General features: G+C 36.4%; 1 protein-coding gene and 1 non-coding gene across 2 annotated transcripts; both read left to right on the plus strand.

The window, feature by feature from the left end:
* The first annotated feature begins 347 nt into the window (after nt 1-347).
* On the plus strand, nt 348-419 carry Trnad-guc. Its single transcript has one exon. It is a non-coding gene; the product is annotated as a tRNA-Asp (tRNA).
* A 1,958-nt stretch (nt 420-2,377) lies between these two features.
* On the plus strand, nt 2,378-15,630 carry LOC115447477. The gene is made up of 17 exons (XM_037438470.1): nt 2,378-2,525; nt 3,247-3,463; nt 5,073-5,183; nt 5,594-5,752; nt 6,684-6,921; nt 7,815-7,919; nt 8,681-8,836; nt 9,926-9,981; nt 11,014-11,162; nt 11,734-11,950; nt 12,750-12,860; nt 13,075-13,129; nt 13,234-13,377; nt 13,702-13,881; nt 14,594-14,704; nt 15,065-15,220; nt 15,493-15,630. The coding sequence occupies exons 1-17, from the start codon at nt 2,378-2,380 to the stop codon at nt 15,544-15,546; spliced, it is 2,367 nt and encodes a 788-aa protein (XP_037294367.1). The 3' UTR covers nt 15,547-15,630.
* Nucleotides 15,631-15,689: the final 59 nt, after the last annotated feature.

Raw genomic sequence — 15,689 nt, forward strand, 5'->3', positions numbered from 1 at the left:
TATAATAATTGCTATGAGTATATAATAAAGTCTTTTTTTCCCAGTTTGATCGTAAAGCATTCTTTAAAAGTGCGGTTTCCTATACAAATTCTTTCTGTGGAGACAATTTTCACTTAAAATAATATATCCGAACATTATACAACATATCAGACGATTTTGGTTTAGAGACCTTTAAACGGGTTATTGTTCAATGGCCGCCATGGAATCATCAATCGCTGTAATATATTTTTTATAATAGTAGTCATTTACGTTTGCCATGGTTTAAAAAGAAAGCTGTCATTTTACTAGAAGAATTTTCTTTTTAAATACAAAAAATGATAAAGTATAATTAGACATCATCACACAAGTCTTCGGTAGTATAGTGGTCAGTATCCCCGCCTGTCACGCGGGAGACCGGGGTTCGATTCCCCGCCGGAGAGACCTTTTTATTTTAACTGTAAGAATCAGTTTTGAATTAAAGTTGAGTTAATTATTGAAAACCATTATGAAATGATAAACTTTTGTGAGAAGGGTGTATTATCCTAAATTTACAATTATTATTTCTTGATACTGCTAGCAAATGATGCATTTTTCATTAATTGCTTCTTATGTATCTACAATATGATAAACTCGGTTTTGTCTCTAGCAAATTGTGTTTGGTTTAAAACAATAGGTTAATTCAAGTATAAACGACCAATATATAAAAATCTCATTCAAACATGTATCTCTTTAAAAAATACTTTATTAATTCAAGCTGTTTTTTGCTTTTTTTATATGATGACGGCAAAGTGACCCCACTTCATTTGGTGGGAGTCAAGCGTCCAATGGAATGTCGATTGGGGAGAGACCCCTCGACCGTCGCCACAATTATGCTGGCCTGTTGGAACCGGATATACACAGGCTGATCCTGGAACGCAACACTCTTCCGTGGGCCACTATGGCAGGTTTTAACACCTTGTGTACGATGGTCGCTATCCAAACGGATATAAAATAAATCCTACCTCCAGCTATTTCATTTCAGAACTATTACATTGATATACAAAAAAAAAAATATATATAACTGCTCCTTTTTCTAATATCTCTACGTTATGTATTTGCGTTTGGGTATAGCTCTACAAAAATTATTAAAATCAACATAAGCTACCTTGAAGCCCATAATAACACGTTTGCATTTGAATCCACTGAAATTGTTTATGAAAGTGTACTCGACTATTACAGTAATATCATAATTATGCAGCGCGACGCAAACCGACAATTATCGAATGTGTGGGAAGAGGCGCGTAACATTTTGATAGGCTATGATTCTTGTTTAACAGAATTTTGGCCACGGCGGCGAAATACGCAGGAGATATTATAGTGCAAAAGTGTGTGCGCAATACACAGGTGCACTCTCTGTTCCTTTACTCCCATAGTCCGGTGAGACTGCGATCCGACATGACCGGAGAGAGAGAGGCATGGGGGTATCACACTGCCAACTTCCTGACACCGAGCTAGGCAGAGGTCAAGCTTTATAAAATCTGAACGGCAATTAAATCGTTGTATGCTGATTCATCATCAATACTACAGTATGAAATTTTTTATAAATGGAACGTGACGGGAATTTAAGATTTTTTAAACCGGTACCGCACTAGGAAATTTACTTCATTTATATTTCACTAAGAAACTATCGCAAACTCTGTGTTAATCTAAAACATCTATAAATTATTTTAATTTTAAATTATTTTATGTTTGATAACATTTCTGGGTATATTATTGATCAGGAATTATATAAAAAAAAGCGGGCGTGACGGCGGGATAGTCTCCACCGAAAATGCCGTCGGCGGTACAACTTAGCAAACTATGCGGCCTTCGGTAAAATATCCTTTTCCACCTTTCTTGGTTATTCTGAACTAGAGATATTGTGTTTCATTCATGCATAATTAAACTACCATAGCCAGATACATATTATAGATCTATGTAGTCCGGAACACAGCGAATGAAAAAAGTAAAACGGAATTTAAATGGGTTGTCTAATATCCCGTCGGTTCGTTTATCTAAATCATTTTGGAAATAGGTAAGTTATTTCTTTCTTTAATTTTGATCTTAGAAGAAGTTTGATTCATTAATTCCAACCACCATAATTATATTGACTGTCGTGCACACTATTATGTCGTTATACCATTTTTGTCACTTACCGATATCTTAAGTTTGAGTATATATTATTATTATTATTTTTATTGCTTTGAAGTCAGTCAGTCAGTCAGTTTATTACGCTAATACTAAAATAAATATTTTCGATCAAATAAAATGTTTACACTCTCTGTACCACGTTATTAAGAATTTCGAAGACAGCGGCTTTGATTTGATTTTACTGTTTTCTTCGCATTTTGACTTTGTGTTCGAGGAAGGCAGTTTAAAAATGGGTATTTTTATAAGAAACGCCAACACATCTGTGAGCATTTCACTCACTGCACTACGACTGGTTGGATTTTGGTCTCCAAGATTGACAGGAATGAGCAAGTTTTATTATAACTGTTATTCCTTGATTTCATTTATGTTTTTGTTGGGTTAGTATAATTTATTTTGCATCTAAAATCTAAAAGTTATAATTTGTTCGTGTGTTAAATGTTTCTAATATGTAGTTTGATAAACATCAAATTGAACGGCATTGCAACAAGAAGTGGGCCGTCGGCGGCTCGGCGCAACTTCAGTCAGGCATGGTATTTCAGCATCTTGAGCAAAAACTTGTTTATTTATATAAAATATTGTGTATTGTAAAAAACTCCAAAAGGAGGATGATTTCTTCTTCATTATATCTTAGGAGAACCAATAATTACTAGCTTAATATCTATAGAATAACATTTGAAGACTTAATAATAGGTTCCCCCGAGTTGCATATTATACAAATTGAGATGTGAGCAGGCGATTTTTACCGAGGCTTAAAACAATTATAAATATAGGAAGATACAAGTGAATCAATATCAAGTATGCGCAAAAGTGAAGTGAAGTGAATATGTCTCTCGAAGAGAAGAAATTGCAAGCGTTTGGTCAACTTATTTAATGTTGTCATTTGTTCGCCACAAAAAGGAGTTCTGCCTGCCATAGGAAAACACAACAAGAATAAATTTGAATTGAATTTATTTGTTATTACTGAAGACTCTATAGAATAGTGAGCATAAAACTATGAACACGCTTTGTAATTATATTTTTTGTGGATACTTATATTCTTCAATCCTGTATGCATAATGTTGAAAGTGTTTATCTATTTCCCTGCACTTTTGATCTTAGGAACGTACCTTATCATCCAAGTAGTAGACTTGTTTCTGATCTGGGGCGACCTGCCGCTGATGACGGGCACGGCGTTCCTCTTATTCACCAACGTGGCGCAGTTTGCGAAGATTATCAATATTCTGAGCAGGCGGGAGAGGATCCAGCGCATCATCGATGATGCTGATGCGGTGCTCACCAGTGTGCGCGATGCAGAAGCCAAGGAAATTGTCAGAACGTAGGTGGTTTTTATAGATGGGGTAAACACAAGTCTAGTTAGTTATAGTAAGCGGTAATTATTGAAATTAATTATAATAGAAAGAACGCGTCGCGACCCTCACCGGTGAGAACAATAAAGGCTCTAATCTAGCTAACCTATCAGCGTTTCACTAGTTACCTAAGCAATTAATTAATTAATTATCCGAAGAAGAAAAGTAGAAAAAAACTCCGGGCTTACTTTAGACATAATATGACATTTTAATAATGATTTTTTAAGTTTACGCGAAAGTTTAACATTGAAATAAAACTGTTTTATGGATTTTATCGCGGTTTCTATATCATAATTTTCTTCCGACGTTTTAAAGACTGCAGCCTTCGTGGTCACAGGGCGGGTTGAGGTGTTGGTCATCCGAAAATTTGACTTTTTACTATATCTACTTAACTTTTCGGTTGAGGACGTGTCACATATTTTGTGAGTAGAAATATATTACGTTATTTCACGCCACTGACAAAACAGATATATTTGCAATCCTTTTAATCCGTAGGTACAATCTGCATAGCAGCATTCCAAGCACGATATTCCTATGAATTGTATACGCGGAGCGAAATTGAAGTTATAATATCTGCTTAGTGCATCGACTGACCTAATCAGGGCCCGTAGCCATGTCACCTTTACGATCGTTTACTACGCTAATAGAATTTTCTATCGAGGGAAGTGGACAATTAATATTTCCAACTCCTCCCTATCTGTCTAATTGATTAATATCGTTGCGGGATAATCACAAATTAGTTTTCCCTGAGACTCGCCGAGCTTTACCGCTCGGTGTCATAAAATGCGTGCTACTGCTGATCCTGGCTTACAGGAGTTGTAGTGGCGGGTGTGAGAGCGGGAAAAGTGCTAATAGAACAACAAAAAATGTATCGTAATGACACTTTTTAGTGACGAGTCTGTCGTTCGGATATGGCCCCCTGACAGATATAGTACCACAAGTTAACAGAAACAATTTGAAGAATCTCGGTCAAAGAGGCTGGTAGAGGCCCAACCGCCTTCTCGATCATTAATACATTTCTTAATATTAGCAAGTCTGATAAATGTTAGGATCACCGATCATAGCCATTATTCATACTACAGGAATTATGGGTAATTTCCCAGTTTTGAGGAAAAGGAAGACACATGAGTGATTGAAGAATGACTTATGTCTCTGCACGAAACGCAACACACGACCGTCTTTTGTAAAACTGTGGCCATGTAATCCTTTCAACGACGTGGTAGGAGCCTAGTTGGGAATAAAACGGTCTGCCGAGCCAAAGACCACTGGTTTAAAACCCAAGGCATACATACACCTTTGACTTTTCTAAGTTACATTGTCTTTTATCGCTCGCCTTACCGGTGATGTAAGACTAGATACCTGAGAATTCGCCATTAGAATTTCGAAAGTATGTGAATTTTACCAACCCGCACTAGGACAGCGTAGTGCACTAAAGCCTAAACCTTATCAGTAAGTAGTAGAGAAGGCGCGTGCCTAGCAGTAGGCTGGGTAGGTATTATTATTATGTAGTTCTTGCAATCTGCTCATTCATTGAGTCAACATAAGTACAATAGCGTAGAAATTATTTAATTATTTTAGTTGTGATCGTGAGACCAAGCTCCAGCTGGGCATGTACAGCTGCATCACACTGGTAACCGCTGTCGGCTGGGCAGCCAGCGCTGAGAAGAACAAACTGCCTCTACGAGCGTGGTGAGATTTAAGTTAAAAAATAGCTAAACAAATTCATAGCTTCAAATCACTTGTACACGTTTAGTTTATTTACAGGCCGACATAATTGTATCGAGTAGCAAGGGGTAATCATGTCGCGTCAGTCGACATTCTATTGGACCCCTCTCCACTTACCATCAGGTGCAGTGGGGTTACGGCTCGTATAAAAAAAAGAAAGATAATATTGAGTATACCCTCCTACCAAAAAAAGTGTGTGCGTATTCGAAAAATGCAGTGAGTTTTAATTATGTAAAATAGTAAAAAAAAAATCATAAAACACATCTTCCCGTTTTATTCTACAAACTACGTAATAAAGTATGTCTTTTTCTTTGTTAATGACCTTGGACTATCTGCGAGCAGAAGCTACTTCATAAAACCGAACTTCCCACCAGGTACCCATACGACACATCTAAGTCCCCAGCGTATGAGCTGACGTACGTGCATCAGATCGGGGCTCTGTTCATCGCCGCAGGGCTGAACGTGTGCAAGGACTCGCTGGTGAGCGCGCTGGTGGCGCAGTGCCGCTGCCGGCTGAAGCTGTTGGGGCTCGCGCTATCAGCAGACCTGCCTGGAGTCGATCAGGTGAAAGGCAATTAGCTGGCCAGTGATAATCTAGCTGGGAGTGGAATGGAATGCCGAGTCTAATGTCTGGAGGTTCTAAGCCTAAGGGTACGCACCTCTGACTTTTCTTAAGCTATGTACTAACATAGCTTAAGAAAAGTCAGTCACTAGTATGGTTGGTGAATAATCGCCTGCTGTAACGGTGAAGGAAAACATTGTGAGAAAACCTGCATACTTGAATAGATAGCTTTGAAATACCTAGTGACTACTTCGAGTTAATATAGAGACTTATCAAAGTTCATATTTTTTAAATAGTGTTTGTTGAATTTGTAGAGGTAATAATTGACGGCAATATTATTAACAAATAAATAAACCACATTTGTAAATAAAAAAAAAATATTGTACCTACGCATGTGTTTCTTGATTGATTTCTTGATCTGTAGGTTACTCAAAAAAACTGAATTTTGAATTTAATAACGCCTTTAAATATCTGAAATCAATCCTACATTGTTAGTATTTTCTATTCTAAGTAGTCATAAAAGCCATCTATATAAAATCCAGAGCGTTTTCTATTCATTTGAGAAACCGTCTACGAGCACGTAGAATGTCGTGGCTACGCACGTAGAGGTTCTAGATCCGTAGGGCTACGTAGCAAAAAGTTCCTTTGTAGTTGTATAGAGGGCGTTGTTTTTGTTAGATGTGTTGTGGATGATGTTCAGCACGAATTAAACAAGGTAACTTTATGTTATTGTTCTATAATTATCAGATTTTTTTATCGTAGAAAGCTAAAACATGAAAACTACGAAAATTTATAGCTACTAACGTTTCAATAAAATATAAGGGTAACGTAAATATTATTACATCTACAAACCGTTCCGATTAAGTTACATACAAAACCTCTTACACTACTTTGCCATTTAGCTTAGTAACGAATTTTCCGTTTCGAAATACTGGTCTTAACTCAAAGTCTTGTCTTCAGAACCACTTAACCTCTGAGCAAGAGGCTGTTGTCTCTGCCAGGCTACGAGAATGCGTGGTGGAGCACCAGGCGGCGTTGGATGCTGCTAGAGAACTCCAGGCCTGCTTCTCAGCGCCTACCTTCGCGCAGTTCACTGTCTCCCTAATCATTATATGCGTGACGGCTTTTCAGCTGGTTTCTGTACGTTGTACAAATAATTATTTTTAAGGGTAGTTAACGGGTCTTTTTATTTAGTTTTTAATCGAAACCAATATGGAAACTAAGGTTTTACTGTCTATTATACTGTATATTCTACTGTCTATACTTCTTTTAATGTCTATTTCTGCTGCCAATCAGCAGCATTTACTGTCTATTATACTGTATATTTTACTGTCTATACTTCTTTTAATGTCTATTTCTGCTGCCAATCCGCAGTGTGTACAGTGTAGTCACTGTTGTGTTCCGGTGCGAAAGACATTGAAGCCAGCGTAACTATTGGACATAATAAGACTTAACATCTCATTGTCAGGATGGCGAGCGCAGTGGAATATCAAACAATACTTTGTAATTCAAGGTGTTGGATGGTGTTCCTAATGTTTATGGGCGATCGTATCGCTTACCATCACGCGAACGGCAAGCTCGTCTTGTCATTCAAAACAATAAAAAATTAATAAACAAAAGTGATATTCAAAATTCAAATTTATCAAACGAAATCAAAAATCGTTAAGTTTTTAGAAAATTTTCCAATTTTATGGGCAATTTAAAAAAAAACACAGTAAGCTTCTACAAATTATTAGAAAACTAGAAAATTATTATGAAATCGGTTAAGTCGTTCTCAAGTTTGATGTAACCAAGTGTAATAGGGATTAATTTGTATATAATTTATATAGTTACACATAGATTTAATAAAGTTGTTTCTCATTTTTCATTTTGATCCTTGACAATTTTTAGAGGTTATGTAAGAATAGAGCAGTATCATTAGGTACATGTCCTTATTGTAAACTCTCTTTAAAGCCATTTTTATAATTCCCACGTTAGAAAAGAGTAATATTATGTTTATTTTACACGAAACAAAAGTCAAAGTTTTTTTTCAGATGACTGGAAACCTTGTTCGCTTGCTATCTATGGGGACATATCTGCTGAATATGACGTTTCAAGTGTTTATTTACTGCTACCAAGGGAACCAGCTCTCTGAAGTGGTAATTGCATAAAATATAAAAATATTAAACTATACATCATACTAGGTGTTTCTCGAGGCTTCACTCGCGTAAAAGTGTTATCCTCATTTAAAAATCTAACTATGTACTTTCCCAACATAAATAGTAGCCTACATTGTAATCATGAATGAACATGGTCTTACGCTAATCTCAGAAATTACTATACCGATGTTGCCTTTTTTTTAATTAATAGAAAATTACATTACTGCTTAGGCTACTCTTTATCCCGGCAAAATATAAACTGGGACTTTTATCCCGGAAAAACATTTTTCAAGCAGGCGGAGCCGCGAGCAAAAGCTAGTATAATACAATAGTGAACCGACCCAGCTTTGCACGAATACCGCGGCATATATGCCTAATTTTTTTTGTTGTCATCATCATCATCAGCCTATATCTTTGTCTACTACCGGACCTATATCCATCAGTCCTCTTCCTCGAATATGCGCCATTTTACCCTGTCTTTGGTCCGTCTCATCCAGCTCTTACCAGCGACCTTTCGTAGATCGTCACTCCACGTAGCTGGAGGGCGTCATTCACTACATTTACCGAGTTTTCTGTCGTACAAAACATTCATTAATTATAAACCTTCCCCTTGGTGAAAACTGTATGCAAATTCTTTAAGTGGTTATTTAATTAAAGCATTCAGACAGACTGGCGCGGCAGCGGGACTTTGCTTTACCTATATATGTAAAGACGTAAAATTCAGGAAACTGTTAAGGCTGATTGTTAACGTTTCATCGTAGAGTTCGCAGGTAGCTGGCGCGGCGTACTCCAGCCCCTGGTACCTGTACCCTGTGCCTCTCCGAAGGTCTCTGCTCATCGTGATGGTGAGGTCGCGGCGCGTCGCCAAAATCACTGCTGGGGGCTTCACCACGCTCTCACTGGCTTCTTTTATGGCTGTAATATTCTATATTACTTCTGTCAGCGAATGTTATATTATATTTTTTTTTTTTTATTTTATCATAATTCATAATAATAATATTCGTTACTTATGCCTTTATTTATAATCATAAATATAGATAAAAATAATTATAATTTCCAATAATCTATATATATAAAAATGAATTGCTGTTCGTTAGTCTCGCTAAAACTCGAGAACGGCTGAACGGATTTATCTTATCTTGGTCTTGAATTATTCGTGGAGGTCTAGGGAAGGTTTAAAAGGTGAGAAAAATTCGAATAATTGCCGGGAAAATCCTCAAAACAGCATTTTTCTATTTCCCATACAAACGTTTTCTAAATAAAATGGAGAGTCAATTTGTAATTTATTACCGCTGCATAAAGTTCAAATTCGCGTGCGCGTTGGAGGATCTAATATCGCGTTCTGAAACTCAACAAAAGTGAAAGTGAATCGCGAACGCGACAAAATTGCATAGTCTCAAAATACATAGTACATAAATAGTGTTCGGCTTCGAGAAACTCAATTTTAGCTAACTTCAGTTGTTAATATAATATATAACTCAAAGGTGACTGACAGTGATATATCAAGGAACAGCCCAAACCATTGGACGGATCGGGCTAAGACTTTACATGCATAAAGCTACTATGACGTAGGCATCCCCTAAGAAAGGATTTTGATAAATTCTACCCTTAGGGGATAAAATAGGGGATGAAAGTTTGTATAAATATTCTTAGATTTTCGACTGATTGAACTGAAATTATAGATTGGGGATAAAATTAGTTTGAACCTATAAGTACCGGGAAAATATGTAGCAAGACTTTTATCAAACAGTGGAATTTTATCCTGGAAAACACCTTCACGCGGGCGAAGCCGCGAGCAAAAGCTAGTATAATATAAAAATATCAACGTCTAAATATGAGCAGATTATTAATTCACATGTTTTGTTATAATTAATCAAAATCGTCATACAATCAGTTTGAAATTATTTTAATTTCAATCTCAGCCATTGTTCATTTCATAGTATATTGATGTTCTTTACAGCGTCTTAATTTAATGTAACTAATTTACTGTTTATTTTTGTTTATAGATCATCAAGGCATCATATTCTTTGTTTACATTGCTTCAACAAGTTGAAGAGAAGAAGTAATTTATGTATTTACGATTAAATAAAATGCTTTATTAAATTAATAAATTTGATAATATAATTATTGTTTTGAGTACTAAAGTCGTAGTGATATAAAAAGTTGTTTTATTTTCGACCACTAATAATTTTTCTGCACTAAAAATATTGTTTAAGTTAGTTAAAGTCTAATCAAATTAAACCATGTAATCATAAGAGACTATTAATTGATTGATAGAAGTAAACACAAAAACCTGCTGTACAGATTTGGATGAAATCCGGCACATATAAACTCATCACGAAAAAATACTCAATACCATTTTAATTCTGAGCAGGTCTTTAACATGGGTGAAGCCGTAAGCGACACCTAGTCTAGGATAAACTAAGATTCAAAATGTCCAAACTACAAATTACCAGCAGTTCAATTACCTATTTGTTTTTGTAAAACATTGGTTTGTGTCTTGTATCACATATTACGACAAATTGCTTAATTGTCGCCTTTACACTGTTATTCATTTGGACGCTGTTTGAACATCAGCTGTAATAAACAGTTTTGAGCATTAGTGTTATGAGGATCTTTAAATATGAAGATGTATTAATAGCACAGTACGTTTGCTGGTGGTAGGATATGATTTATATTCGCCCGGATAGCGACCACTGTACACAAGGTGCTAAAACCTGCCATAGTGGCTTAGGTAAGTTTGTCACGTTCCTGGATCAGTCTGTGTATTTACAGTTCCAATAGTTAAGTTATTTATTTGCGAAAAGAAGTTTATAATTATAGAGATGGTAATATATTTTTATATCTTGTAGTGTTCAAGGTATCTGGATGTATCTGATGGCAACTAAAGTTCCAAATGTTGTCAACCACCGGATATAATAACAAGTTGCGTAAAAAAACACAAATTACATTTTATAAAAATACGACCGCAATCCTCATTCCCCTCTTTAAGGGCTTTTAAAACACCCATGAATCCTGCAGTGATCGAATAAAAATCCCTTTAACCTGCTTTCTAATAAAAACTGTTAATTTAATAATCTCCATCAAACATTAATATGGGAATTTTCGTGCAAAATGTTAATCGCTCTTTACGTTTTTGTTTGACGATGTTAAAACTCACGGGATTTTTAGTGCCAAATGGCTGCATTAAGTTTACTGTTTTCCATAATATCTACTGGCTTTTCTGGATGATGTTTGTCGTTGGTAAGTCAGGGAGATCTGAGATCAATTTCAAGCTAGATGTAGTCCAATCAATAATAAATACCTATGTAACCATTATATCAGTCCCCAAAACGATATTCAATAAGTTATCTCAAACAAAAGATGCGGTAGACAGTGAATTTGTGGCCTTGATTACCCTATGAGTGGTGGTAGACGTTTATCGCGTCAGGCCTCAGCCTAGTATTTTTCTTTTAATAATTGTTATTAAAAGAAAAATACTAGGCTGAGGTAGGATTTAATTGAATTTTTATCAAAAATCGCCTGACCGTTCCTTTAGTTGTTACCAACTATTCGTAAATTAGCCTATAATGTTATTTCCGTATAAATTAAATTATTTTCAGATACCTATAGGCTGTGTAATTTACTTTAGCACAATAGCCCGACTTTTTTACGGGCTAAGTGCGGAAAAAGGAGCCCATAACCATACTTATAGGCTGTGGAACCAACGTAATTGTTTTTTTCCATGTTGTTAGCTCTTTTCACTTAGTGTATTGTAGTGACGGGGCACGATAAACTCATATTTCATATACAAATTGCAAACCCAACTCTTTAGGAATAAATGTGATAACACAAACTGGAGATCTGATCCAAGTGTGGGGAAATCTCTCCCTGATGACGAGCGCGGCGTTCCTTCTGCTCAGTGACGTGGCGATGATGATGAAGGTCATCAATGTGGTGATGAGAGGGCGAGTCATACAAACGGTGATCGACGGCATGGACCTAGAGTTAAGAAGCGAGGCCAGGGCGAAAGGGAGGAAGATTATGAAAGAGTAAGTGTGGTTCGAGATGTTTTAGGTAAGATGAAGGTCAAAACAGCGGCGTGGGTGTGCTTTACATGCAGTCGGTAATACGTTACAATATAATATGAGTCCTGTATTACATACTGTCTCACTGTTGGGCACAGGACTTCTCTACTACCAAGAGGGATTAGCCTTTAGTCCACCACACGGACCTAGTGCAAATTGGCAAACTTCACATACGCTTAAAATTATTGAAGAATTTCTCGGTTTTTAAGGTTTCCTCATGAAATGAAATTATTGATTTGAATCTGTAAAATGTTATACATTATTTAGATTCCGTCAATATTAACTCTGCCATCAGTTCGTAAAGCAGTTCTCACCAGAGAAGAACGGGCAAGAAACACTGGTGTTGCTCTTTTCAATCAGTTTAGGGTAAAGACTACAGTACATGATAAAGTGAGAAGAGAAAAAAAAATACAATTGGTTTTTTATTGTTGTTTAGAGCAGTTCATTTATGATGATGATGATAATCATGCTGTGTTTCTTCACCGTTAAAGCCAGCGTTAACTTACATACGACTTAAAAAGTCAGAGGTGCATGCCCTTGGGTTTCGGCCCGGTGGATATTCGTCTGGGCAGTCTGTTTCACTCCCAACTAGACTATCGCGGTTTCCTTTTCTTGAACGTATTAACGTTGGAGCCACAATAATCAATCTCTGCGACAAAAGTTGATAGTTCTCCTAGCTTTAACGAGTGTAATAAAATATCTCCCATAGTAGAAGATGTTATTTGTTATATTCTATCAAATAATAATGAGATACTGTCCCCAGGTGCGACGATCAAACTACCAGACATCTGTATTTGTTTCTATGCTTGTCTGGAGTCACTGTATTGGGCTGGGCCGGCAGCGCTGAACATAATAAACTACCTTTAAGAGCTTGGTATGTTTTACACTTAACGATATCTACAACACCATACATAGTTGTGGCAGTTGAAAACATTATGTCTCCTGCTGCATTTTGATTTTTCATATCATGATATTGGTCATTTGATAATCAGGATCTGTATGGTAGGATCGGTTTCACGTCACTATAGCTAAAAGTGGAATTATAATAATATAGAGTCTATGCATCACTTATAGTATATTGTTTTTAGGTATCCATATGACACGTCTACATCTCCAGCTTACGAACTGACGTATATACAACAGGTTAGTTGGTATTCCAGTAGTAAGTAAACTCGGTAGGCGCTCTTGAAACCGTTCTTTATTCATACTAGCATACAGATTAAATCAGCAAGAACAATCTGTCACAGTGCTTGTCGGTGATCTTCGCTGCCTTGTTGAATGTGTGTCTGGACACGCTAGTCACCTCGCTGATAGCGGTGTGTCGCTGCAGACTGCGACTTCTGGCGTTGTCACTAACACAATTATGCCAAAATGTACCACTTGGTAAAAAGGTAAGGTTTGAAATAATTTATGAAGCAGTACGGAAAATATAGAATTAGAAAATATCTAATTCGGCGAATGATGCTCCTACCGCTCTGTTAGGCAAAACATATCAGGTACTCATACAACCATTCCATATTTTTTGTTAAGTAGGGTTACATAATATAACAGTCAGATCCATAATCTTGGCCTCAAACTAGATAAATTAGTAGTTATCTGGTATTACAGTGGAAATTCAAAGGCATAAAACTTAAATAGGAAAATATGAATGAAGCTAATCCAGTGTCTAATAAGCATGTCGGATATAGATAATTTGACAGTCTTGTCATCTTTAGAATCAATTAATCACCACTGGACAAAATACCATCGACTTGCGACTCAGGAGTTGTGTGCTGAAACATCAGGCGGCATTGAGGGCAGCCTCACAGATCCAGGAGTGCTTCTCGGAGCCGATCCTCACTCAGTTCACAGCATCGACGGTTATTATCTGCGTCACGGCCTACCAACTCCGAATTGTACGTATTTTCATTGATACCATAGCTTACTTATAAAAACTTCGCAAAGCTATGTTTAGTTAAAATACAAATTTACTCAATCAGCTGTTAGTCCAAACCCGCCATCTTGCCTCTTAATGAGGTCTAAACAAGGAAACTGGTGATGTTTTTGAGAGCTATTTAGGCAATTCTTAACCACCTTTTAACGCTAAAACAAGTTTATAAGTAAGACTGCAAGTGTATAGTCAAATAATATTTTGCAATGGAAATTCGGAGAATACCTTTTAGTGTCTGTTGCTTACAATATCCAAATGCTAGATTTTCCTTACTGATCTATATGTATGAAAATAATACCACCGATTAACTGTCCCACTAGGGACTTTCGAGGTGCAAACGTAACTTGTATTTTATTTAGGTCTTGGCACATTTAAGTTTCAAAGAACATCACAATCTTTATAATGGTATATGAGTTAACATTTAATAATATATATAAATATGAAGAAGCAATCCAGTGGACCAACATGATTGTGTTGAATGGCATGAAAGAGCAATCTGCTGCCATTCGATACTTTATCTGGACGGCATCACGCTTACCATCAGGTGCAGTGCCTCACTTTGTAGTGATAGATAAAAAAAATATTTACAAACTTTTATATTAATTATATTGGAATTAGGATTTGGAAGCTAAAGGAGAGTCATGCCTAACCACTAGTCGGTAATGTTTTTATTTCAGGAAATCCATCAAAGTAACCTGGTGAGAGTGATATCTATGATGGCATACCTGCTGTGTATGATGCTGCAAGTATTTCTTTACTGTCTTCAAGGGAACCAACTCGCTGAAGAGGTTTGTAGCAGCCACAGTTCTAAACTGTTGGATATTTGCAGTACCAGTTCTAATCTCTATTTACAATTCAATTTTCTAATACGCATTTATACTGAAGTCGGAATTCGCTGCAGGGTTTGACGCAAGATGTTTAATAAAATCATATCATGACACAATTTATAGCGTCTTTATTTTCATGCTGAATCATAGATCATGGGCGTTACATAAGTTAGGGATAGTATGGTTTTCCAATGGGTCCTAACTGTCAATTCGATCCAGTTCTAAATTGATTTAACGATTATGGACTAATGTTGACAATTCCAACATTTCCCGTGATGAAATTTTGAGTAGGTAGTAGTGTAGCTTCTTTTTCTATTGAAGAGTTCCAACATAGCGGAGGCAGTATACGAGTGCCCGTGGTATCGACTACCGCTGCCGCTGCGCCGGAGTCTGTTGTTGATGATGGTGCGGTCGCGGCGTGTGGCGCAGCTCACAGCTGGTGGGATCGCCACGCTTTCACTTGCTTGCTTTACTTCTGTGAGTTGAGATTTTTTAATGGTACTAGGAAGAAGGAAAATGGTATTTATGTGCCTATATGTAAGACGATCATCAAAAATTCACTTTCAATGATATTTCTTATCAATTTGTAAGTTACGCAAGTTACTTACGTAAATAATTTAAGAAAGTTATTGTTACACCCAAAAAATGCACTAATATTTCATCACAATCGAATGAATGCTTTATATACATACAAAAAAGCAATTTTTATTTGTTTTAATTAGCGCAAGATGTTTATATTTTATTTTCAGATAATAAAAGTATCTTACACTTTCTTTACCGTACTGCAGAGCGTCGAAGATTGATGGAGAATATTATTTGCATGCATATTATATGCAGTTAATATAGTATTAACTGCAAGAAATTCAGAATTTCAAAAATTATGTAGATGTACACACCGATTAATAAAATTTAAATCAAATTATTTTGGTCGTTTTTTTTAAATAAT

This window comes from Manduca sexta, chromosome 14 (genome assembly GCF_014839805.1).
Source record: "Manduca sexta isolate Smith_Timp_Sample1 chromosome 14, JHU_Msex_v1.0, whole genome shotgun sequence".
NCBI lineage: Eukaryota > Metazoa > Arthropoda > Insecta > Lepidoptera > Sphingidae > Manduca > Manduca sexta.